The 26,633-nt window shown below is 46.8% G+C and overlaps 1 protein-coding gene across 2 annotated transcripts in view; it reads right to left on the bottom strand.

The window, feature by feature from the left end:
* The window catches only part of LOC119965301 (cation channel sperm-associated protein 3-like), a 75,912-nt gene that overhangs the window by 28,641 nt on the left and 20,638 nt on the right, over positions 1-26,633 (bottom strand). Inside the window, exons 1-4 of one of the 2 annotated variants that reach the window (XM_038795848.1) lie at positions 9,619-9,886; positions 9,385-9,535; positions 5,931-6,161; positions 5,570-5,752 (exon numbers count right to left, since the gene is read on the bottom strand). In XM_038795848.1, the coding sequence (XP_038651776.1) occupies positions 5,570-5,752; positions 5,931-6,161; positions 9,385-9,535; positions 9,619-9,698 (645 nt within the window). In that variant the 5' untranslated portion in view covers positions 9,699-9,886. Of the gene's footprint in view, positions 1-5,569; positions 5,753-5,930; positions 6,162-9,384; positions 9,536-9,618; positions 9,887-26,633 lie in introns of those variants that run through there. The other variant, XM_038795849.1, reaches the window with a different exon arrangement.

Genomic DNA, 26,633 nt, shown 5'->3' on the forward strand with positions numbered 1-26,633 from the left:
GGGCGTCGTTTAGGGCTCCTTTTTTAAAATGTGAAGCAGGCGTAATGGCTGCTGAAGGGAAGTGAGGAGGCCCTTTCCATATTCCGGCCTGCAGCTCAAGGGCATTGGAGTTGTTGGCCTAGTGCTCAGGGGGAGAGGGGAGGAGGGGGGCGGGAAAGGGGATATGGACCCTTCAAGGGAATTGGATTAGGTCAGGGGACTGGAGCGTTCCAGGTCAGGGATTGCCACTGGGCGGGTTGGGGGGGGGGGGGGGGGGGGGGGGGCTTTGCATCTGTGAGGCCTTCAAACCATCTTAAATATTGTGGAGACCAAAAACAGAGGCAACCATAGCGGCAGCCTGTCTGTCCTACTAAACACTCCCAGGACAGAGCCCGTCTGCAGCTTCTCTCCTGAAAGTCAATTTCACTCCCTTTGACTGTTAGTAGCCTCCAGCTTCACAGCTGAAGGCTATTTCAAATAAGGAATTAGCTTGGTTGGTTGTGATAACACTTTACACTCCTGACCTCTCGAGTGCTTCCTCAAAGGCACAGGTGCCATGTCTGAGAGGATGATTAGTGGACTGGATGTCCAGCAGCCTTTGATGCCTGAACGGTGTGCCTGTACTCAGCACCTGAATAAAAAAAGAATTTTAAAAAGCTGGAAAACTTCAACAGGTCTGGCAGCATTCAGAGGGAGACATGTTTTCGGTTGATACCTTTTGTTCCTCTTTCGCATTTTCAGAAGGCAAAGTATTTTGTTTCTACCTATCTATTTAATTGATGTTGTTTGAGAGATAGATGTTCATCATGGCATCAGAAAAAAACACTGTCCCTCCTCTTCCAATGTGCTGGGAATCTTTCTCATCCACCTGAGAGGACATTTGCTGCCGAGGTTTAATGTGGCATCCAAACGACAGCACCTCCAACAATGAAGCTCCCCCTTATTGCTGCCTTGCAGTATCATCTGAGATCTGTGTTCACGTTCTGGAGTAGGACTTGAATCCACAATTCTCTGACTCAGAGACAAGAATGATACTAACTGAGCCAGGTTAACATCTTACATTCAAAATAATAAAATACACCTCAAATCCTAAAGAATAAAATCTGACTTTTGTAAATTTTTATTGTTAGCCTTGATAGGAGTAATCACTATTCTGTTCCTTTAATTATGGCTGAAAAATTGCATCTTTTTGTTTGTTTTTGCTGCTGTTTACTTACTGGGGAATGTGGTGCTGTTAATAGGTTTATTCATGTGGAGGAGGGGGGGAGAGTTTCGAACAATAGGGAGACAGACTGTTTGGCGCCGGGGCTGGGGTCATCGGGGTCAGCATGGTTCAGCGGACTCTTGGGATCGCAATGGGCGGTGGGCAAGTGTTAAACTGGTGCTTGGCCTGGGGGATGAGGTTTCTGGTGCTGTTGGGTGGGGGGGGGGGGGGAAGGGGGGGAGACTGCTTTGCTGACAGGGGAGGAACTAGTGTCGGGGAATAAATGGGAGATGGGAGATCGGGAGCGGCTGCTGCTCATGGGGGTACTCGGGGAAGCGGGGGGCGCGGGCCTGGGGCTGGCCTAAAAGGCGTGATGGCTAGTCGGCAGGGGGGGGGGTGGAAGCCCCCCGTCCAGGCTGATTACGTGGAACGTGAGAGGACTGAATAGGGCTCGCGTGTTCACGCATCTAAGGTAACTGAAGGCAGACGTGGTTATGCTGCAGGAGACACATCTTAAGGTCACTGATCAGACGAGATTGAGGAAAGGTTGGGTTAGCCAGGTGTTCCTGGGATGACGTGGAGTTTATGAGGTGGGTGTTAGGCAAGATCCCAGACTTAAAGTCGCATAGCCTGTTCATGGGGGGGGGGGGGGGGGGGGTACTTTAACACGGTCATTGATCCGGAATTGGATCGTTCAATATCTAGGTCAGGGAGGAGGCCGCTGTGGCAAAGCAATTGAAGGGCTTTATGCCACAGATGGGGGGTATAGACCCATGGAGGTTTGCACGGCCGAGGGTGTAGGAGTTCTCTTTTTTTTCTCACGTTCATAAGGTTTACTCTCGTATTGACTTTTTTGTTCTGAGCAGAGCGCTAATACCGAAGGTGGCGGGGACGGCATACTCAACAATCGTAGTCTCGGATCATGCCCGCATCGGGTGGATTTGCGGGTTGGCAAGGAGAGTGGGCAACGTCCATTATGGAGATTGGATCTGGAGTTGCTAGCGGGTGAAGTGGTCTACGGGCGGGTGAATAAGTCCATTCAGAACTATCTGGAAACAAATGACACGGGGGGAGGTATCTGCGGCGACGGTCTGGGAAGCTCTGAAGGCGGGTGTTAGAGGGGAGCTAATTTTGATTCGGTCCCACAGGGAAAAGGAGGAATGGGCGGAGAGGGAGAGCTTGGTGGAGGAGATACTCCGGGTGGACAGGAGATACACAGAAGCCCCAGATGCGGGGCTCCTGAGGGAGCGGCGGAAGCTGCAAGTGGAGTTTGAGTTGTTGACCACAGGGAAAGCAGTGGAACAGTTGAGGAAGGTAAAAGAAGAGGTTAATGAGTTCAGGGAAAAGGCGAGTAGGTTGTTGGCGCAACAGCTTAGGAAGAGAGAGGCGGCCAGGGAGATTCGTAGAGTAAAGAACAGGGGCGGGAACATGGTCCTGGACCCGGGGGGGGTGAACCAAGTGTTTAAAGAATTTTACAATAAATTATATGAGTCAGGACCCCCGGCTGGTGTGGAGGAGATGAGGCAATCTTTGGATTGGCTGGAATTTCCGAGGGTGGAGGAGGACCTGGTGGAGGGGTTGGGAGCCCCAATTGAGATGGAGGAAGTTATCAAGGGGCTGGAGGGCATGCAGTCAGGCAAAGCTCCGGGGCCGGATGGCTACCGGTGGAATTTTATAAGAAGTTCTCAGGGATATTGAGCCCACTGCTGGTGAGGACGTTTAACGAGGCTAGAGAGAAGGGAATCCTCCCCCTGACAATGTCGCAATGGTGCGGATCTTATTCTTAAACGGGAGAAGGACCCTGAGCAGTGTGGGTCATATAGGCCGGTCTCGCTTTTGAATGTAGATGCCAAGTTGTTGGCTAAGATATTGGCCACAAGGATAGAAGATTGTGTTCCGGGGGTGATAGGAGAAGACCAGATGGGATTCGTTAAGGGCAGACAGCTCAAGGCCAACGTGCGTAGGCTTCTAAATGTTATTATGATGCCCTCAGAGAGAGGAGAGGCAGAGGTGGTGGTAGCGATGGATGCAGAGAAGGCTTTTGATGGGGTGGAGTGGGAGTACCTGTGGGAGTTGCTGGGAAGATTTGGGTTTGGAGAGGGCTTTATTGACTGGGTGCGGTTGCTCTACCAGGCACCTGTAGCGAGCGTATGTACGAACCGGCTGGGGTCGGGGTATTTCAAATTACATCGAGGGACGAGGCAAGGGTGCCCCCTCTCCCCGTTACTGTTTACTCTAGCTATAGAGCCACTGGCCATGGCACTAAGAGCTTTGAGGAACTGGCAGGGGCTGGTTCGGGGGGAAGGGTGGAGCATCGGGTATCGCTCCATGCGGACAATTTGCTCTTGTACATTTCGAACCCGCTGGAGCGGATGGCAGAGGTCATGCGGATCTTGGGGGAATTTGGCAGTTTTTCGGGGTATAAATTGAACATGGAAAAGAGCTAAATGTTTGTGATTCAGGCTGGAGGGCAGGAGGAGAGGCTGGGGGAGCTGCCGCTTAGAATGGTAGGTAAGAGCTTTCGCTATCTGGGAATCTAGGTGGCTCGGAAATGGGAGGTACTGCATAAGCTTAATCTATCCCGGTTTGTAGAGCAAATGGAAGGGGACTTTAAGAGATGGGTCATGCTCCCGTTGTCACTGGCGTGGAGGGTTCAGACCGTGAAAATGACGGTCCTCCCCAGATTTCTGTTTGTCTTTCAGTGCCTCCCCATCTTCATCCCTAAGGCCTTTTTCAAGTGGGTGAACAAGATCATCTCGGGCTTTGTATGGGCGAATAAAACCCCGCGGGTGAAGAGAATGTGGTTGGAGTGTAGTCGGGGGGAGGGTGGGTTGGCGCTGCCGAACTTCTGCAACTACTACTGGGCGGTTAACATCGCCATGATTCGGAAGTGGGTAATGGGGGGGGGGGGGGGGGGGGTGAAGGGGGGGGGGGGTTGGCATGGGAGCGGTTGGAGGCGGCGTCTTGTAAAGGCACCAGTTCGGGAGCACTGGTAATGGCACCTCTGCCGTTCTCGCCGGCCCGGTACTCCACAAGTCCGATGGTAGTGGCGGCTCTGAGGATCTGGGGGCATTGGAGGAGGCATAAGAATGTGGAAGGTGCGTCGGTCTGGACCCCGATTTGCAACAACCACAGGTTTGCACCGGGCAGGCTGGACGGCGGGTTCCAGAGCTGGCAGAGGGCAGGAATGAGAAGGATGGGGGATCTATTTATACACGGGAGCTTTCCCAGCTTGAAGGTGCTGGAGGATAAATTTAAACTGCACCAGGGAATGGTTTTAGATATTTGCAAGTGTGAGACTTCCTGAGAAAACAGGTGCCGGATGTTCCGCTGCTGCCGCCATGGGGGATACAGTAGTGTCCGGTACCTGGGTGGGGGAGGGGAAAGTGTTGGATATCTACCAGGAGCTGTTGGAGGCGGAGGAAACCCCGGTGGAGGAGCTCAAGAGCAAGTGGGAGGACGAGCTAGGTGGAGAGTTGGAGGCAGGTCTATGGGCGGACGCTGTAAGCAGCATCAATTCCTCCTCTTCATGTGCCAGGCTTAGCCTAATACAATTTAAGGTAGTCCACCGGGCACATATGACAACGGTGAGGATGAGCAAGTTTTTCGGGGTAGAAGGTAGATGTGTGGAGAGTACGGGAACCCCAGAAAACCATGTCCACATATTCTGGGCATGCCCGAAGCTCAGAGGGTTTTGGCAGGGGTTTGCGAAGGCAATGTCCACGGTGCTAGGAACCCAGGTGGTGCCGCATCCAGAGGTAGCAATCTTTGGAGTGTCAGAAGATCTGGGAGTTCAGGGAGTGAAAGAGGCCGACGTCCTGGCCTTTGCCTCCCTGGTAGCCTGGAGACGGATCCTTTTAATGTGGAGGGACTCGAAGCCCCCGAGTGTCGAGACCTGGGTTCGTAACATGGCTGGGTTTCTCAGGCTTGAGAAAATAAAGTTTGCCTTAAGAGGGTCAATGTTGGGGTTCTCTCAGAGGTGGCAGCTGTTCGTCAACTTTCTCGGGGAAAATTAAAATGTCAGCAGAAGCAGTATTCCAAAAGGGGGAGGGGGGGGGGGTGGATAGGTGCTAGATGGTTGTGGTGTGTGAAGATTGGGTCGGGTGGGGAATGTTTATTTTAACATGTCAATGTCATTGTTATTGTTTTTGTTATTGTTCTAAAAATTTGCAAATACTTTAATAAAATATTTCTAAAATAAGATTATGGCTGAAAAAAAGAGACTTGCTGTTGAAGCTTTAAATCTTGCACTCATCAGGGCAGATTGGCAAGAATTGGTAATCTTGCGAGCTACTCTGATGACTGCAAGTTGAAAAGCTTCGATAGCATGACTCTTTTTTCAACAATGGTCAAGTTCCATACTACCAAAAGACGAAGGATGTTTACCGTTACTAAACTGAAGAGTGTGAAGAACGCAGATCTGAGGTTGCCCCAGTTTTTGTAATCACCATCATCTTGCCTTCCGTAGAAATAATATCCGATCAGTGCAAAAACAGTCATCAGCAAGAAGAGGAGGAACAGGACAAAGCAAACACTCTTCAGCGTACTCACCAAGGCAGTAGACAGGACCTATGGAGCAGAAAGGAAAAGGCAATACATTCCCAAAAGACCTGGCAATAATTTTAAGTAATAAGCATGTCTTGAATTTTGATTTACATGAAAAATGCCACATCTCGTCTTTCATTTATCTGCTCAAACAATGCAAATGCTAGTTCACGTTCTTCACAATACCCCCAGCACAATTTACCTGCAAGCCACGTATAAACGAAACGGTCCTGAGCGTTCTAAGGGGCCGGACGACATGAAACCAGTACAATGAGCGCTTATATTTCGGAGGAAGGAAGCGGTGGATAAAGGATAGGCTGAGAACGATGAAGTCAAACACATTGAAACCAATCTTCCAATATTTGATTGGGTCGACATAAAGTTTTGCTAAGAACTCCACTGTGTAAATTGCCAAGAACAACTGTTCAGCCACCTATCCAAATGAAAATAAATGAACTGAGATTAGATCATCATATCTGGAGAGCTTGCCATTCTCACACCCACCCTGCCCCTCCATCAGACCACCACATATTGCCACCACAAAACATTTCTTAAGTCAATGTGTATATTTTGCTTCTTTTATGAAGTGAATCAATTATCATGAAACCTGTTCCTGCTGTACACAGGCATATGAGACCAGAATAATACTTCTTGCCATTGTTTAGAGATTCAAAAGAAAGGGTTGCTTAATTTTAAACTGTGCTAATTCTGAATATGGGCCAAGCAAATTCAAAACTGCTGGGCTGGTGATATTTAAAAAATAAGTCAATTACCACAATAAAGCAGGTTAATGCAGAATAATCGGCTCAAAACAGAAAATAAATATATAAGTTAATCACTGAACAAATTAGATAGGATTATGTTGGATGTGCTGCGCCGCAACAGGTCATTTGGTGTAATTAGTCCAGGGGTGGGCAAACTTTTCCGTGCAAGGGCCGCATTCAGAAATTCACAATTCACAAAGGGCCGCATAGTATATTAAGTAAAATAATTACGTCACCCGGTTATGATTCTGGGCGCCTCATATAGAACATAGAACAGTACAGCACAGAACAGGCCCTTCGGCCCTCGACGTTGTGCCAAGCAATGATCACCCTACTCAAGTCAACGTATCCACCCTATACCAGTAAGTAACCCAACAGCCCCCCCACCCATTAACTTTTTTTAAAAAAATTTAAAAAAAATTTTTTTTTTTTTTTTTTTTTAATGACTTGGTGGGCCGCAGAAATACCTTTGGCGGGCCGCATGCGGCCCGCGGGCCGTAGTTTGCCCACCCCTGAATTAGTCCATGCTGGTGTTTATACTCCACTCAAGACTCCTCTAATCTTTCCTCATCCAAATCGACCATCAGAACCTTCTATCCTCTTCTCTGGCATATGCTTTTCTAGCTTCACCTTAAATTCATCCATACTACTTGCTTCCACCATGCCTTGTGGCAGTAAGTTCCACATTCTTACCACAATTGAGGTAAATCTTCTTCTGAATTCCCTATTGGAATTCCTTGGTGACTATCTTATATTTATGAACTCTAGTTATAATCTTCCCAATAGGAAAAAAAACATTCTCATTGTAACCACTCTATGACAACCTTTCATAACTTTAAAGGCCTCTATTAAGCTTTCCCCTCAGCCTTCAGTTTTCAACTTTTAAAAATTAATTTACGGGATGTGGGCGTCACTGCTTCAGCCAGCATTTAGTGCCCATCCCTAGTTGCCCTTCAGAAGGTGATGGTGAGCTGCCTTCTTGAACTGCTGCAGTCCTTGAGGTGTAAGTACACCATCAGTCCTGTTAGGGAGGGATTCAGGATGTTGCCCCAGAGGCAGGGAATGAACAGCGATATATTTCCAGTCAGGATGGTAAATGACTTGGAGGGGAACCTCCAGGTGGTGGGGTTCCCAGGTATCTGCTGCTCTTGTCCTTCTCGATGGTAGTGCCATTTGGTACGATAGTTCTAAAATTGCTGTCTCCAAGTTTTACCCACATGGTCAAGTAGTCAACGGGAGTGGGTATATTTGCCATGAGAATTTTTTTAATCAAACATTAAAATAAATTATTATATTTTTATAATAATAGAGTATCAGTTAACAGTGGAAGAAAAATATTTCAGAAATTTGAAATAGAAAATTGCCTTCAGCTGAATTGAGTGACTTTCCCTATAAAAATATAATATGTGATCTGATCAAATCAAGTCACTGGGAAACGAAACAGTAAAACAAAAATTAGTAATTTCAAGAAGAGGATATACCAGTTGCTATCATGACCGGTGTGGGCTTGGAGGGCCGAAGGGCCTGTTCCTGTGCTGTATTGTACCTACCCTCAGATATCACAGAAGACAAATCTTACGTTTTCCTCCTTTGTATTCCCTTCACGTTTTCGTGAGTTTCCACTCTTTTTCATATATTTACCCAACAAATGAAGGGTAAAAAGTGGAGATATTCGGCACAACCTATCACCTTGCACTTCCAGTGTTATTACTTTTTTGATGTACGGTAGTTTTATATTGAGGTCAGCTTGAAGATGTTGGGCAGTCCATGGGCGCGATTCACCTGCCAAATTTCACTGTCCGGTTTCGGGGGCGTTTGGCGGGTGTTTCTCAGCAGCTGCAGTGCCAAGATTGACCCTGCTATTCAGAGCACTTTGCCGTTTTTTTGGGCCTTGGGGGTTTTCTCTCCATCGAGGCCACAATTAGGCAGTTTTCCTGAACTGGGGAGCGGAGCTCGCCAGCATGACCGGCCACTTACAGATCGGGCGCATTTTTAACAGCTGTCCCAATTTCTACACCCGCCTTTGAGGCCCCCTCCCACCTCCAGGACACCCCCTTCACCCCCACCCACAACCATTTTTGTCCCTCAAAACTCCCTAATCCCCCCCTTTCATGGGCATGGCCCAAGGCCCCAATACCTGGCAGTGCCAATCTGGCATGCTGGCACCTTGGCAGTGCTGCTGCACCTGACAGTGCCCAGGTGGCACTGACAGGGTGTCAGGCTGTCTGAATCAAGATGCCTGGGTGCCAGAGGAGTGCCAAGACCCCACCCGGGAGCTCAAATGTCCTGCAACGCCTCTTGAGGTATCATCATGCCTCATCCACGTTTCTGAAACCAGTACTGAACGGCGTTTGGTGAGACCTCGCAGGCGCAGCGTTGACTCCCAGGTACTGGGAGAATGTGGCATCCGGATATTTAAATAAGTCTAATTGCACATTTAAATATCATTATCCGGATCACGTCCAGTGAGGGCATGATCCAGATCAGGCCATGCGGAGTGAGTCGGGTGATTTGCCCGATGTCAAGTCCAATTTGGGGATCTCCCCAAATTCACCTGTTGCACCTGGCTCTGAGTTGCGCCCTATGTGTTTGCTAGATTGACATGTCAGTTGTACTGAACTGAATTCTAATCCTGTGGGAAAAACTGAAACTAAGGCACAAACTACAACTCCCCTTGAGGAAAGGGGTAACAGAAGTCCAATTATCAACACACAACTTTAATGCACCTGCCTGTGATTGGCTCAGAGTGTTTATAGCAACTGCCCAGAAGTCAGTGTTGGATGGGGAAACCATAGGATTTGTGTGGCACACACCCTCGAATCAACAGAGAATAAAGAAAAATACTAGTACGTCCAACTGTGTAAATATATTTTAAAAATGTGCTTTTCTCACATCAAAGAATAGGTATAATCTGTTCGCCAGTTTGTAGTCTGTCTCAAGCGCCATGAAAAGGGAATTTGCTACAATCGTAGTGAAGATGCACGCTTTGAAAATCCAATTCTTCGTAAGCCTTTTAACGTAGTTATGAAACACAACATCTCTCCTAGCAAAAGAAATTCAGACGGAGTGTAAGTATTGCTTCCTTCCACATAGGTAGTAAACTTTCTAAGTTTTGGATTTACTTACCGCCTTTTTCGAAATTCAAAAATTCCTTGGTCAGCAGTAGTGATGCTTATAAAGGGGTAGACCTGCCTGTCCATGTGCATGACTCATATTATTTTGTTACTGTTCCAGAAAAATTTGTTTTTATACTGTCAGAAATGTATTGATCATTTTTGATTCAGAAATGTTTTCCGAAGTCAGATTTGTAAAAACTATAAATTAACCAGTAACAAAAGGTCATGCAGCATCAGGAAAACAAATTGCTAACGTGCAACTTTTATATAAACAGTTCTAGAATGGAATAATACACAGCAACAGATCAAACATCAAAACAAAGTGATTGTGATGTATTGGCATTCCAAAATGTAACCAACAATGAGAGAAGGAAGAGAAAGAAACTATCTCATGACAAGCTATGGAACATCAGGGCCGCGATTCTCCGAGCCGGCTCGGAGAATTGGAGTTGATGCCGAGGCTGCCTGCAATGCCAGAGAATCACCGCCAGCCGTCCTGGTGGTTGGGGGGGGGGGGGGGGGATCAGACTCCAGGATGGGCCTCCATGACGGCCAGGCCCATGATCGGGGGCCACCGAATGGCGGGCATGCGCGATCCTGGGGGGTGCCTACCTTCTTCCGTGCCGGTCCGCTATGTGGCTCTGCCATGTTGCGCGGGCCCGGGGCGGAAGCAGCCGCTGTGCACGTGTGCGGACCCGCAGCCGGCCAGCGCGCACATGCGTGGACCCGAGACCAGCAGTGCAGGGCCGCGTATCGGCGCCGACACTGTGTGGAGCAATCCGCGCCATGCTGGCCCACGGTGGGCCACAGAATCACTGGGCTAGGAGGCTCATTGATGCCAGAGTGAAACACTCCATTGTTTACGCCGGCGTCAACATTCAGCCGCCATTGCGGAATGCTGGCCCAGATTTCCACCATCCAATATTTTTTTCTCAATTTTGTCTTTTTATCGCTTGAATATGAAAATTGATGCCAAGATGACACTATAGGCTCAAGCACTGCACTTGCCCAGATGTCTAGTCTTCATGTGTTAACTAAGGCAATGACGAACAACAGGCTATTTTACTACAAGCATCACAGCTAGGGTGATCCCAGCTTACATCTGATATTGCATATTATCCATTGCCTCCCCACCCCCGTCCCAGAATAACGTACAACATCCGAATGTTTGGTTTCTTTCTCTTCCCTGTGATGAATGTAGAAATTGTGACATTATATTTCATATTTGTGCCAATAATTATATTAAAAACCCTGGTTTAAAATACCTACAGGCAGTATGCCTATTGAAGCTGTAATGAAGGAGTTGTAAGAGGTGAGATAATGGTAGAATTTAACCATTCACTTGTTCACAGAGAGATGGCTAATGAGATATTGTTTTGAATGCTGGAAATTCCCTAGAGAGTAGATCATTTATGAAGGATTATATTAAGTCATAGCTAAGCAGGTGATTGGACATCTTAGTGGGACACAGATGATGTAATTAATGGGAGGAGTCAGGTCTGTCAGTATTTTGCAGTTTTGTCAATGCTGTTAGGTTGAGCAGAAGAGTCTGACAAGACAGAAGGATTTTCATGTTGTTCCTGAAAAATGTCTATCTCTCTAAAAGCACAGATAAGCAAATAACCTGTTTTGCTAACTTTATTACTGAGTGGATTTTTGAACAGTATTAGGTTGTTGTGTTGGAGTGTATATAGTGGCAGGTGTAGATAGTGGGTTAAGGTTTTTTTTACATTGTATTTAATAACCGTTTAACTGTTAATTGTAAATATATTTATTTGATTTTAATGGAGTTAATTCTGTGCTTAAGCTGAAGTTTGTTTCAACATAAAATATACTTCTTGATCCGAGTCATTACTCCTGGGTTGAATATCCATTCCTCACAGTTTTACAAATTGAAAAAACATTGGGGTTTAGTTCGGCATGCACACATCCCTAGCTCAATAACATTGAATTGTAAAATTCCCAACACTGCCTGAACAGAGATCAATTACACAACAATGAATGTGTATCTGTTCTGGCCTATATAACTCAGTAACATATCATAGCAAGCATTGATTCACTGAGACATCAGAGAACCTTTAAAAAATACCTTGCAGCAGAGTGGATTCCAAAACAAGCCTACAATTTAATAGCAATTTTTTATGTCAGTGAAAACATAAATGCACTGGTGTGTGAGGAATGGAAATTAAGATGCTCTTTGGAGGAGCGGGGGATGAACATTTCTGAGTCACAACAAAAGGTGTTAGTCTGCTTGCTGTATCTGGAATGCTCAATATTGGCATTGGCTGCACTTACACAAAATAGTAATTTCCTATCACTTCTGTCTCTAGCATCCACAAATACAAACTTCACAAAAAAAAATCTAATTAACATTAAATTGCTTCTGCACCATCAATATTCTGGTGTGAATGTGGAACACACTACTACATGGAATGGTTGAGTTCAACAGCCCAGATGCAAGAACGGGTTTGATTTATTTAAGGACCATGTCAAAGGAGGAACAGAGATTAAGAGACAGGGTGGTTTAGGGAAAGAATTCCAGAGCTTTGGGCCGAGGCAACCTCCAATAGTGCAATGAATGAAGCTAGATACATACATAAGCATCAAAATAATAGAAGGATTATGGTGATAGAGGTAGATGTAGTAAATAGAGTGGAAGGAGGCTCAATGCGAGTACAAGCATCAGCAAAGGTTAGGTCAAATAAACTGTTCCTATGCTATATGTTTGATACAACTAAATAGATTATTTGAGCATCACTATTTTCTGACGCCATCATGCTTGCAGCTCTACATCTTCCACTAGATTGAATTTGATAAAGATTCAAAAGTTACTAATCCACAAACCAATACCTACAGCACTAATATTAGATGTAAATTTGATTTGAACTAATTTGTGTAAGCAAAGCTATTAATTGATCCAAGTTTTAGAAATAAAGTTGTTTTATGATAATCCATTAGTTATATTTTAATATGGAGTTTAATCATTGAAGAATGAACTTTAATGCCCCACAGGTCTGTCTGTGATAACACTTTCTACTTTCTCCAAGAGGTCAACTGCTATCGCGATACGTCCGGCTCCACCTGGCCCAGAAAGACACATAAACATTTTTTAAAAATATTGCCTCCTGAATCTAATTTAGCCTAAAATCCTTCTCCTGGCACATTGATAGGACCCTCTAATGTATCTATTTATTTTCTGTGTCTGTTCTTACACTTCAGCCTATGTTCACAGGCAGGATTTGTGAGTTCCTTTTTTATTGTCTATTGCAGGTGAAGTGTATGTTTTCTTACCCTCAGAGCTTTTTGTTCCAATCTAAATACATCCAGCAGCAAGTTTTGTTGAGTTTAAAAATAAAAAAGGTCATTTATCACCACATCTTGCCCCAAAGGTTTAAAACTTAATGCCTAACTCATTCAGCACATTCGCAAAGATTAAATAACAGATTAAGTGAAACAATACATTTAATTATCACAGTCTCTTTCATGGCAGGCCTGTAATTTCTTAGATGAGTTGATGTTGTAGTTGAAGTGAAGTCTTGTAGAGGATCATTGTAAAGTTGGGAGGTCTCTTGTAGTCGAATCGGTGAACTCACGTTGAAATAGGCTGGGAGGAATCTTTCTCTTACTTTCAAGGTCTTGCTATTTATTCCCTGGACTACTTGGATGACTTGCAGCTAATGATTTTTATTTTAATAAACAATTTTATTTAGGTATTTTTGGCATATGAAACAGCAACATTATACCGTATTGTACAAAAAGTAAATAAGACATAATGCAAGCATCGGCTCCCCTCTCGCAAGAACTTGCCTAAGCAACCCCCTACTCTACGCTACCCTGCTGACGATTAATTCTCCGCGAAGAAGTCAATGAACGGCTGCCACCTCCGGGTGAACCCTGACAGTGATCCTCTCAAGGCGAACTTCATTTTCTCCAGCCTGAGAAAGCTCGCCATGTCCGAAAGCCATACTTCAGACTTCGGGGGCTTTGGGTCCCTCCATGCCAACAATATTCGTCGCCGGGCTACCAGGGAAGCAAAGGCCAAGACGTCGGCCTCTTTCTCCCGGGTCCTCTGAAACCCCAAAAATTGCCACCTCAGGACTCATTGCTACCCTGGTTTTCAATACCCGGGACATGACGTCCGTGAATCCCTGCCAGTATCCCCTTAGTTTTGGACATGCCCAGAACATGTGTACTAGGTTCGCTGGTCCTCCAGCCCAATGAATTTGGTCATCCGGGCCACCGTCATGTGGGCCCAATGTACGACCTTGAACTGGATGAGACTGAGCCTGGCACATGTTGCGATCGAGTTTACTCTATTCAAAGCGTCTGCCCATATGACGTCTCTATCTCCCCGCCGAGCTCCTCCTCCCACTTAAGCTTCAGTTCTTTGGTCTGTGCCTCCTCTGCTCCCATTAGTTCTTTATAAATGTCGGAGACTCTCCCCTCTCCCACCTCTCCTCTGGAAATAACCCTGTCCTGGATCCCCCTTGGTGGGAGGCGTGGGAAGGATGGTACCAATCTGCGTACGAAATCCCGCAGCTGTAAGTACCTGAAATCATTCCCTCTCGCCAGCCCGCACTTCTCCTCCAATACCCTCATCCTCGGGAAGCTCCCTTCCAGGACAGATTGCCCATCCTCGCAATCCCCACCCTCTGCCATAATTGGAACCCACCGTCCATATTCCCCGGGGCAAATCGGTGGTTGCCGCAGATTGGGGACTAAACCGATGCTCTCACTTCCCCTATGTGCCTCCTCCACTGGCCCCAGATCCGTAGAGCCGCCACCACTCTCAGGCTGGTGGAGTGTCGTGTCAGCGTGAGTGGCAGGGGCGCTGTAACCAAGGCTGCCAAACTGGTGCCCCTGCATGAAGCAGCCTCCATCCACTCCCAAACCGACCCTGTACCCACCATCCATTTTCTTACCATGGCTATGTTAGCTGCCCAGTAGTAGTTGCTAACGGTTGGCAACGCCAGCCCCCCCAACCCCTCGGTTCCTCTTGAGTATCGCCTTCATCACCCGTGACATTCCCGCCCAAACAAATCCCAAGATAATTTTATCTAGCCTCTTAAAGAAGGACCGTGGAATGAAAATGGGGAGACACTGAAATATGAACAAGGATCTCAGGAGAATCGACATCTTCACCGTCTGCACTCTCCCCGCCAATGACAGCGGGAATGCATCCCATCTCCGGAACTCGTACCTCACTTGCTCCACCAACCGGGACAAGTTTAGCTTATGCAACTTACCCCAGTCTCGAGCTACTTGTATCCCTAAATATCTGAAGCTCTCCCCGACCAGCCTGAATGGCAGCCCCTTCAGCCTACTCTCCTGACCTCTCGCCTGCACTACCCAAATTTGCTCTTTGCCATGTTCAATTTATATCCTGAGAACCGATCAAATTCCCTCAGGGTTTCCATGATTCCGTCCATCCCCGCCATTGGGTCTGACATGTATAACAGCAGGTCATCCACGTATAAGGAGACGTTATGTTCCACTCACCCCCCCGGACCAGCCCTTTCCAGTCCCTTGAAGCTCTCAGAGCAATTGCCAGCGGCTCTATAGCCAGTGCAAACAGCAGTGGGGAGAGGGGCATCCCTGTCCAAGTCTTAAGTAGTCAGATGTCGTACTGTTCGTCCTCACACTAGCTTCTGGGGCCTGATGTAGCAGCCTAACCCAGTCAATGAATCCCACCCCGAACCTAAAACGTCCCAGCACCTCCCATAAATAGTTCCACTCAACCCGGTCGAAAGCCTTTTCGGCATCCATTGCTACCACTCCCTCTGCCTCCCTGCTCTCAGGGGGCATCATGATCACATTGAGCAGCCTCCTTAGATTGGCCACCAGTTGCCTGCCCATTACAAACCCGGTTTGGTCCTCCGCAATCACGTCCGGTAGACAGTCCTCAATTAGCTAATGACTTTCTGATGAAACTTTGAGAACAGCTTATTGCTGTTTTTAAAAGCAAACAAAGTATCACTGTCTCACTCATCAAGTGACCTTTTTCCAAGTCCAAAGTCCTTTTCCAAATAAGGTGGATGGTTAAGTTTATTATACATCATGTGTTGCAGATTTTATACCTTGGGAGCTTGAGACAGCCAGTGTATTTTTACTTGAATAGTCCATTCAATTTATTTGAAATTACCCTTTTAAATAATGATCAGGAAAGGATTGTTGCTCGTTCTGGGTGAGTGTGCTTTACACTCAATTTGGCTCTGTTTCGTTCCTTAGCTGTGGAGTCGCCAAGTATCGTTAAGATACCGCCACAAGTTTCAAGTTCAAGTTCAAACCAATAACTCCATACACCAGTTAGTAAGTTCAAACAAGACACGTTTATTCTAATACAGTAACCTACTAATCATGCATATAAAACTATAAGACTAGGCTAATCCTACCACTAACAGGCCAATACTTATCTGGATAAGGGGGCTGCTGGATCAGGGAACAACGGCCTCTAGCTTTGGCCTGGGTCCGCAGGCTTCCAGTAGTTATGGACTAAAGGGGGTCAGGAGTGTCTACTCTCGTAGCGTGCGTTGTATGACACTTACGTGATGGCGGCTGCTCTCCAGGCCTCTCCTTCTCAAGGTTCTTCTGCCGCAACGGTGTTCTGCTGGGAGGGCTGGCTGGTCAAAGAGAGGCTGGCAGAGAGAGAGAGCTGGGGGTCGCAGTCTCTGTCTTATACCTCTCTCAGGGTCTCTCGCCCACCTGGCCGGACCCTCTATACACTCGCAATCGATTGGGTCTCTTCCCAATCGAATGATTTGAATTCCTCAATAACGGGGCAGTCACTCGATCACTGGGCGGTTCTTGGGACTTATTGTTTTGGACTTCTCTTGGCGCCGAGAAGTCTGGCCTTCCATTCAATGTATCGATTTGCGTTAACTTGTTTCCATTGTACCTGGGAATCACCCAGTATCACCTCATTAGTATGCTAACTTGTTTTCTTTCACAGTGCTGTCTGGTTTCTGCAGCAGTCAGAACTGGTTTCTGCAGCAGTCAGAATACACAAGCGCTTTTGCAAGCTGCTTGCATTCCTTGTAATCTTCCATTTTGTGTTGGGCAGTGGCCACCCCAGGTGGCTACAGGATTCACCTGAGAACGGAGCTGCACTCCGAAAGCTAGTGATTCAAAACAGACCTGTTGGACTTTAACCTGGTGTTGTGCCCACCCCAGTCCAACGCCGGCATCTCTACATCCGAGGGAGAAGGAGTTCTTCTTCCACTCCCATATACACAAAGTCTAGCATTGACTGCTTTGTAATGGATAAACAAATGCTTCCAGGGGTGGTAGGGATGGGATACTCCACAATAGTAATCTCGGACCACGGACCACACTACATGGACTTGAGATTGGAGACAGGCTAGGCCCAGCGCCCCCCTCTGGAGGCTGGTCACAGCCCTCCTCGCCTACAAGGCGTTCTTTGAGAAAGTATCACAGACCATCTATAGGTATTTAACCAAAATGGGGAGGTCTCAACCCTGCACATTCTGGGAGGCACTGAAGGCAGTGATAAGGGGGAAATAATAGCTTACAAAGCCTTCAAGGAAAGGAATAAATGGGAGCAATGAATGATCGACTCCATATTGGAGGTACTCCCCAACCCCGACCACGGGGCTATTGGTGGAGCAGAAAAAACTCCAAATGGAATTTTACCTGCTTTCCACTGGGAAAGCAGTGAACCAACACCGACCAACAACCAACATGGCACACTTTTATGTGCAAGGAAACAAGGTCAGCCACCTACTGGCTCACAAGCTGAGAAAGAAGGTAACCACAAGGGAGATAGCGCAGGTGAGAGACAGGAATGGCAGCAACAGCACAGACCTTCTACCGGGGAATCTACAACTCCGAGCCCCCGGAAGGGGTCTCGGAAATTAAACAGTTTTTCGACGGGCTGGACATACCACTTGTGTGGGAGAAAAAGAAACAGGCACTAGATGCACCACTAGAATTGGGGGAGGTCATGGAGAGCATCAACTCCATGCAGTCGGGGAAAACACCGTATCCAGACGGATTCCCGGTGGACTTCAGGAAAAGGTTTGTGGCAACACTGGTCCCTCACGTGCGGTAGATGTTCAATGATTCGCTGTCAAGAGTGGCCCTGCCGATCATGCTGGCACAGACCTCGATATTGCTGATCCCAAAAAAAGACAAAGACCCGATCGAGTGTGGGTCATACAGACCCATCTTACCCCTGAACACTGATGCAAAAGTCATGGTGAAGGCCCTGATGAAGCAATTGGAGAGCTGTGTGCAAAAGATAGTTGCAGAAGATAAGACTGGGTTTGTCAAGGGCAAACATCTAATGGCAATGATCAGATGCCTGCTAAACGTGATTATGACCAAACTCGGGGAGGAGACACCAGATGTCATGGTCCCCCTGAACACAGAGAACGCCTTGGCAGAGTTGAATGGAGGCACCTCATGGAGGTACAGGAATGGTTTAGGTTTGGACCAGGCTTCACCTCGTGGGTGAAACTACTGTCCAGGACTTCCATGGCGGACGTACAGACAAACGCCACCAGCTATAAATACTTCCAGCTGCACAGAGCCAAGAGGCAGGGATGCCCATTGTCACCACTGCTATTTGCCCTGGCAATCGAGCCACTGGCTATTGCCCTCAGGGCATAAAAGGGGTGGAAGGGCAGACAACAGGGAAACAGAGAGCACAAATCTCACTCAATGCAGCTGACCTCTATGTCTCAAACCCCCTAACCAGCATAGAAGGAATAATGTAACAGCTGAGGGAGTTCGGAGCCTTCTCGTTTACAAACATAACCTGAGCAAGACCAAAATCTTCCCCGCAAGTCCAACGGGGGAAGATCAGAACTGGGGAAGCTGCCGTTTAAGCTGGCCCAAACCAAATTCCGATACCTGGGGATTCAGATAGGTCACAACTGGACATGGATCTATAAATGGAACCTGTCGAGCCTCATGGAAGAAGTAAAGAGAGACCTGCGGAGATGGGACTCGCTCCCATTCTTTCTGCTGGGAAGAGTGCAGACAGTAAAAATGAACGTGCTGCCAAGAATCTGCTTCCTATTCAGATTGATTTGATCTTCATCTCCAAGACCTTCCTCACCAAGGTAGATAAATTAATTATGGTGTTTGTGCGGGCGGGAAAAACCCCAGGATCCGTAAAAGCGTCTTGCAAAGGAGGAGGAATATGTGGGCCTCAGCTCTGCCGGACCTCCTTTTCTACCACTGGGCGGCTAATGCAGAACGAATAGGGGGTTAGGTGGGAAAGCCGAAGGTGGAACGGGTGCGATTGGAGGAGATCTCCTGAATGGAGACATCCCTCTGAGCATTGACCACAGCCCCATTCCCAATCCACCCAGCCAAATACTCGAACAACCCGGAGATTGTGGCCACGCTAAGGACCTGAAACCAACTCAGGGACCATTTCAATCTTGGTGCAATGTCCATCTGCTACGGCTCCCATCTGAACAAAACATCAATTCATCTCGGCAACAACAGATGTCTCCTTCAAAATGTGGAGACTGGACGAAGAGCCCCTGACTGTAAGGGACCTGTGCATAGACAGTAGAGTCGCGATCCTGGGGGAACTAACAGAAAAGCTGCAGCTCCTGAAAGGAATGAGCTCAGATACCTACAGTTGAAGAACTTCCTCCGCAAGGAAGGACAGTTGCATAGTGGTTTGCACAGTTGCTTCACAGCTCCGGGGTCCCAGGTTCAATTCCCGGCTTGGGTCACTGTCTGTGCGGAGTCTGCACGTTCTCCCTGTGTGTCCATGGGTTTCCTCCGGGTGCTCTGGTTTCCTCCCACAGTCCAAGGATGTGTGGGTTAGGTGGATTGGCCATGCTAAATTGTCCTTAGTGTCCAAAAAAGGTTAAGTGGGGTTACGGGGATAGGATGGAGGTGTGGGCTTGGGTAAGGTGCTCTTTCCAAGGGCTGGTGCAGATTCTATGGGCCGAATGGCCTCCTTCAGCACTGTAAATTCTATGATTCTATGATTTTATAAGGAGACAGCAACGTTCCCTCAGCCACCCGGACACACTCAACTTGACAGACTGCCAGCTACAAGCCAATTAGAGGACAGTAAGTGCGCTGACATACGGACGAATGCTAAAGGTAGTAAGGGCCCCAGTAGTCGAGTGACAGGAAAAGTGGGAGGAGGCACTGGGTGGAGAGGACTCTCGATCGAAGCACTGCATTGGGCAAACATGCGCAGGACTGAGCCTAACGCAGCTAAAGGTAGTTCACAGGCACACTTGACCAGAACACTCATGAGCGGATTCTTTCTGGAGATGGAGGACAAAGGGGAACCTCCACCAGAGAAGCCCGGCGAAAAACATATGTTCTCGACCTGCCCCAAACCTGTTTGTACTAGATCGTCTTTTTTGAAGCCATATCCAGGGTTGTGGGTGTGAGGGTGGAGCTTGCCCGATAGTGGTGGTCTTCGGGGTGTCGAAAACAGCAGAAGGGGAGAGGGGTAGAAACCCTAGCCTTTGCCTCCCTGATCACCCGCTGGAGACTCCTGCTCGGCTGGAGATCAGCAGTGCCACCCAATGCTGCAGACTGGCTGTCCGACTGAACGGAATTCCTCAAATTGGAAAAAATAAAATTTGCCATCTGAGAATCGGAAGAAGGCTTCCATGATACATGGAAGCAATTCACCTGCCTCTTCGAGGACCTGTTCATGACCAGCAAATAACTAGGGGCGGGCATTGGGGATGGGAGATTGAACCAGACAGGGGTAAAGAAGGACTGGGGGGTGAGGGAAGGGAGAGGGGCTGGCAGCAATAATAATATTTGTTTTCTCTGGAAAGACGGAGGCTGAGGGGAGACCTGAGGGGAGTCTACAAAATTATGACAGTCATAGACAGGTTGAACAGTCAGAGGCTTTTTCCTGGGTGGAAGTGTCAATTACTATTTTTTTTAACAAATTTAAGAGGACCCAATTCATTTTTTCCCAATTAAGGGGGGACTTAGCATGACCAATCCACCTACCCTACACATCTTTGTGTTGTGGGGATGAAACCCACGCAAATACGGGGAGAATGTGCAAACTCCACACGGACAGTGACCCAGAGCTGGGATCGAACATGGGACCTCGGCACCGCGAGGCAGCAATACTAACCACTGCGCCACCGTGCTGCCCGGAAGTGTCTATTACAAGGGGGCACAGATTCAAGGTGAGAGGGGGAAAGTTTAAGGGAGATGTGCGGGGTAAGCTTTTCACGCAGAGAGTGGTGGGTGCTGTTGTGTTCTGTGACTTTGCCATTGAAATAATGTGCACAGAATATCTGGTGACTTAACTAGAACGATGATTTATCGATGAACACGTGGAAAGATAACAAACAAAATACTATAGGGACTAGGTTACTATTTGAGTTCTGCGTCTGCCATGTTGTATACCCTGTAATCAACTGGCGAGTTTCTCATATCATGTGACCGTTGTCTAACGCCACCAGCTGGTTGGAGGTCACATTGCTAACTATGTACAATACCATTCACAGGAATGCGCTGCCAGAGGATGTGGTGGAAGCAGGCAAATTATCAACATTTAAGAGGCATCTGTATGGATACATGAAATGGAGGAAATAGAGGGATACAGACTGAGTCAGGGCAGAAAGTTTTCTTAAAGTTAGGGCAACATGATGGGCATGAGGGCCGAAGGGCCTGTTCCTGTGCTGTACTTTTCACTGTTCTTTCTTAACCCCTAGAGGGCAGGGAAAAGCAAGTAGAAGGCCCAACAAAGGGTACCGAAGGGGGAGGATATCCCATTGATGCTGCCAAGCCAATTAACAGGTTACGCCTCTGTAGCCTCAAGCACACCACTGGTATGTTCTAATACCATGGAGCAACACATAGTTAACAATGCAGCTGTAGAGGGCAGCACTCTAAATTTATAATTAAAAAAACAATGCGGCTGTTATAGCTGATCACTCAGAGTTCACCACTAATATGCCTCATATTTATGTATATTTTTCCTGTGTGTTCTTACCTTTTCTGCTTTGTTATAAATACAAATGAAAATCAATGAAAATATATTTTTTTAAACCAATATAAATTCAGCAGAACCATCGTTCAAAATGACAATTTTAGAACACTGTAAACATGGAATATAAATCCCTCCTTAAGTCCCGAATTGTAAGTTACATTGAAACATTACGTTTATTTTGCTGAAAAGTTACCTGGATATTTGAAGTCCACCAAAATAGAAAGAGAAGCAAAAACCCAAAGCTGACAATGAAAACACATTAGTTCTGTTTTCAATGGTTATCATTGGGCTGATTAAAGTCACTCAGCAAATTGATGATTGCAGTTGAGAAACAAACAAATGAGTTTTCAGGGACAAGAGCAGTGAAAGGTTCAGGAGGTCCCCTTTGCAGTTAGCAAATGTCATTTTTTCATGTAGTTATGTCAGTTAAATGACCAAAGTTCACACCTGGGTTCATGGTGAGTGAGGGTCAGAACGCCGCGTCCCTGAATTCGGAGGCAAGCGAGCCAGGGGTTGGCTATGATTTCTCTGAACTCAGGGCAGCTTCGCGAATGTGAGTTTCCTGCTGCTGGCAGCGATTAGGGTGACTGCAGGAAGTCCTCTCCGCTCCATGGAGTCCTGCACTATGGGCTTTGGTTTCTCAATCAGAACTCCAGATGACAATGGATCAGCCGTTAAACGCCAGGTGTCCGGATGATCTCTGAAGCAACAATTCCACTGAACACTTTGGAAGAGTTTATGGGTCTCAGAACTGAGAACTTCATGTGGTTAAACTGCTTTGCTGATATTATTTCCCTACCGTTGCGATACAAGTTATTGTTTCTGTGAGATTCGAAGCACAAATTATCGTCACGTGGAATTCAATCATAGAGGGTAGAAACTCATTCATTTTGGGGGCTCCCTGTCATTTGGGGACCCTGTGCCAAAGCACGGTGTGTGTCATGGTAAATCCGACCCGGCCACCATGGAATAGAATCCTCAGTTGGAGAAAAAGGATTTATCGGAACGCTGATACTGAAGACAATCACAACATCCACAACAGAGACAGAGAAATTGGGAGAATGGAATACAACTTTCATTTCGTTATTTTTTTGTCATCTATTGCTCAGTGGTAGCATTCACTGTTGTCAGTCAGAAGTTGCGGGTTCTACAAAATCTACAATGACTCTCAGTGTATTAATGGTAGTCTTTTGGATGAGTTATTAAACCAATCCCCTGAGGAAGATGTAGAAGATTCTATGGTATTATCTCAAGGAGAGCAGGAGTGTGCTCTTTCACATCCTGGCTAATATTTGAACCTCAAACACGATCACTAAAATCGGGTTATCAGCTCAATGTTCCTGTTGTTATTGCAGGATTGCTGCAGTGTGCAAATTGGCTGCTGCATTTTTGCCATCACCAAACACACCTTTCCCTCCCCTCTCCTCTCAGCATTCCGAAGGGATTGTCCCCTCCACAACATCCTGGAGCACTCCTTCGTCACCCCAATGATACCGTCCCTTTCCTATGGCACCTTTCCAAGCAAGTCCTTTAACTTCCTCATTTCTCAGGCGGCAGCACGGTAGCACAAGTGGATAACACTGTGGCTTCACAGCGCCAGGGTCCCATGTTCGATTCCCCGCTGGGTCACTGTCTGTGCAGAGTCTGCACGTTCTCCCCGTGTCTGCGTGGGTTTCCTCCGGGTGCTCCGGTTTCCTCCCACAGTCCAAAGACGTGCAGGTTAGGTGGATTGGCCGTGCTAAATTGCCCTTAGTGTCCAAAAAGGTTAGGAGGGGTTATTGGGTTACGGGGATAGGGTGGAAGTGAGGGCTTAAGTGGATCAGTGCAGACTCGATGGGCCGAATGGCCTCCTTCTGCTCTGTATGTTCTATGTTCTAATTCAAGGCCTGCATCCAAGGCTCCAAACACAGAAAGCAGATCTTGCACACCTTTCCAAAGCTGCTGAGTATGTCCTGCAATTTCTGCTTTCCAGAATTCTTTATTTTACTTTGGAACAAGTTAATTAAATTTGCAAAGCACACCTCTAACTGGGTCAATAGCAGCCAATTAACATCACTGGCAGTGTTGCCAAATGCCGGTGATGTACTCAGGAAGGGGTATTTCAACATCGGATCTTTTTTAATAAGTGCCTTCATTTAAAAAAAATTACGCTCAAGGTGAGGGCCACCAGAACTGAGAAATTGATTCCTCCAAATTTATCTAACGCTGACCCCAGACACTCCCAGGGCAATTATAGCCCAGCTAAAGGGAGTGCTAACAGCTCCTGTTACACTGTCATAACAACATATCTCAGTTTCAAACATTTTTTCCTTTCTCATATTAACCATTCTGTGGCATCTCTTCGAAGTAATATGAAGTAGGTACTGAAGTAGAAATGGTTTAGAGTTTATGTTACAACTTAAAAGTCCGTTGAGAATTACATCCTATTAATACAGACTGTATTTGAACTGAAGTCCTAAAAGCCAGTGTCTAACCTAACCCCTTTTCAATACATGGTGCAATGTACATTGTTCGGTGTGGTCTACAGACCACTAACTAGTAGAAAGGGTGTATAGGTGAAAATGTACAAGGAAATTACAAGGAGATGTAAGAAATATAGTGGTTATATTGGGAAACTCTAATTATTACAATATAGACTGGGATAGAAGTAGTGTAAAGGGCATAGAGGGGTAAGAGTTCTTAGAGTATGTTCAGGAAAATGTTCTACACCAGTACATTTCCAGTCCGACAAGGAAGGAGGCACTGTTAGATCTAACTCTTGGGATATGAGCTGGATCAAGAGGATCAGGTGTCAATAGGAGAACATTTTGGGGGACTGTGATCATCCTATCTGTAGTAATCCACGGGAGGCAGGAGTTCCGTCACCACACCAATATTTATTTACAATAACGATATTACAGGAGCAGCTACAAACAGTGCTGCTGGCAGTCCAGTCAACTTAAGACTGGCTCACAAAGCCTACACAGGTGATTATATGGGCCCCCTCAATGAGCTATCATTGAGGGAGCTCATACTCCAATTGGCCAACCAATAAAGCCAATTGGAGTTCATTGCACTATCATAGGGCTTAGGTTGGCTATACGAAAGGACAAAGAACAATCTAGAGTAAAAATAATTAATTGGGGGAGAGCCAACTGGGGGAAACCAACCTGATGGGGTAAGAATGGATCCAGGCCAAACAAACTGAAGTCAAAGGTTGGCAGGAAAAACAATGATTGAACAAAGGGCGACCTTCAAGGAAGAGATAGTGCAGGCACAGTAAAAAGGGAGGGAGGAGAGGGGAGAGGGATTTTCCAGCCGTCCTCACCAGTAGGATCTTCCAGTCCCACCAATGGCGATCCCTGCCACAAGTTTTCTAGCAGCAGGGAACAGATTCAAAGGGAAATCCCATTGGCCGCAGTGGGACTGGAAGATCAGGCCGCCAGCCAATGGCAGGCCACCTCCCGCAGCTGAGAAACACAACATGGTAGCAACGGGAGGGGGGCGGGGAGAGGCAAAACACCCCCCAAACCCTGGTATATTCCTACAAAGGAGAAAAGGTAGAGCAAACAGCACCTTGGATGAGAAGAAATTGAATGGCATTGCACAGCATGGAATGCAATAGAGCCTTATTGACCATGGAAATGTCGAAATGTGTCTTCGGCTTCACTTCCAGTATAAAATATTATCAGACAGTTGTAGCCATGCTGGCCACGCAAAATGGACACTGAACCAAACTAAAATGGAAGGCTGCTGGGAAACAGACAGTTCAGCCAGAACAGCAGTCTGCAAAGAGCAGTTTGCATTCTGCAGCAGCAGAAACCAGTTTGGGCTCAGGTGAAAAGACCTTAGCTAGGTGCAAATGGCAAAACGCTTTGCATGCTAATGAGGCCATCAGACTTGAACACCCACACAATAGATACATTTGGTTCTGAATGGACACATTCCAATCAAGACCCAGACATCGAGGCACCAGAAACCTCCAAACAAAAGGACATAAGAAACGCCCCCTCCATCACGGAGACCCCCTCGCATTGGGGAATTAATCCAGTATCGATAAGAAATTGATCCAATAGGTAGAGCCCGCCCGAGAAGAGGGAAGGACAACGGAACCCCTATAAAAGATAGGGACCTCGTGTTGTCCGGTCTGTTAAACCCGTGCTCCGGCCCCGACTGACACCTGGTATCCTGACTCCAGCCGTTGAGCACCAGCCGCCGAAACCGTAAGTTCAACGCTCGCTACGCGATCCAAGCCCACTAGACTCCCAAGTACCAGAACGCTTGCTGAAGGCTGCAGACAAAACCAGGACGAAGGCCTCGTTCTCTGACCTTGCCTGTTCCTGTTAGATAAGTATTCTGTTTGCTTATGTTTAGTTGTAGCTTAGTCTCTTAGTGTGTGCATGAGTATTTATTATTAACTGTATAATAAATATTGATCGTTTGAACTTTACTAATCGGTGTATCGTCTTTATTACTTTGAACTTGACCTTGGAATACTTGTGACGTTGCCTATACGGCAACTGGCGACTCCAGAGCTAAATAATTACATAGAACAGAGCCTAGCAGTGTTAAGCACACGTCGAACTCGGAGGCGTGTTAATACACTCCAATAAACGCGTTTTACGCCCATAGTAAAACGTGCAACATTTAGTGGCGACATCCGCCGGGACCCTGTTGTAAGTGGAAACACCACAGTGTCCAGGACCCTGAAATTTGAATTAGAACTCCAAATTGCAGAGAAAGAAAGAGATCACAAGTATTCAAGGTGTTCAAAATAATAAGCGAAATTCGGAAGTGTGTTTAGTGCATGCGTACTAACAGGGCTGTAAGGTAAAACTGAAAGCTTTTTGTTGCGACAAACTTTCGGTAGTTTTGTTAACGGAAAATAGCGTAAGCCGTACCCTTTTTTCGAAACACCACCCCAGCAACCCCCTGTTCCAAATTATAAAAAGAGAGTCAGAGGAAATGGCCATGCAGGCAATGGAACGTCTGATGGATCCAGCAAAGTTTGTGGTCGCAGCGACCAGCAGCAGTAGCAGAGTAGGCCAGTGTCCCACGTGGGAGCTGGAACTCCGCAAATATCT

Source organism: Scyliorhinus canicula, chromosome 4 (genome assembly GCF_902713615.1).
Source record: "Scyliorhinus canicula chromosome 4, sScyCan1.1, whole genome shotgun sequence".
NCBI classification, from domain to species: Eukaryota; Metazoa; Chordata; class Chondrichthyes; order Carcharhiniformes; family Scyliorhinidae; genus Scyliorhinus; species Scyliorhinus canicula.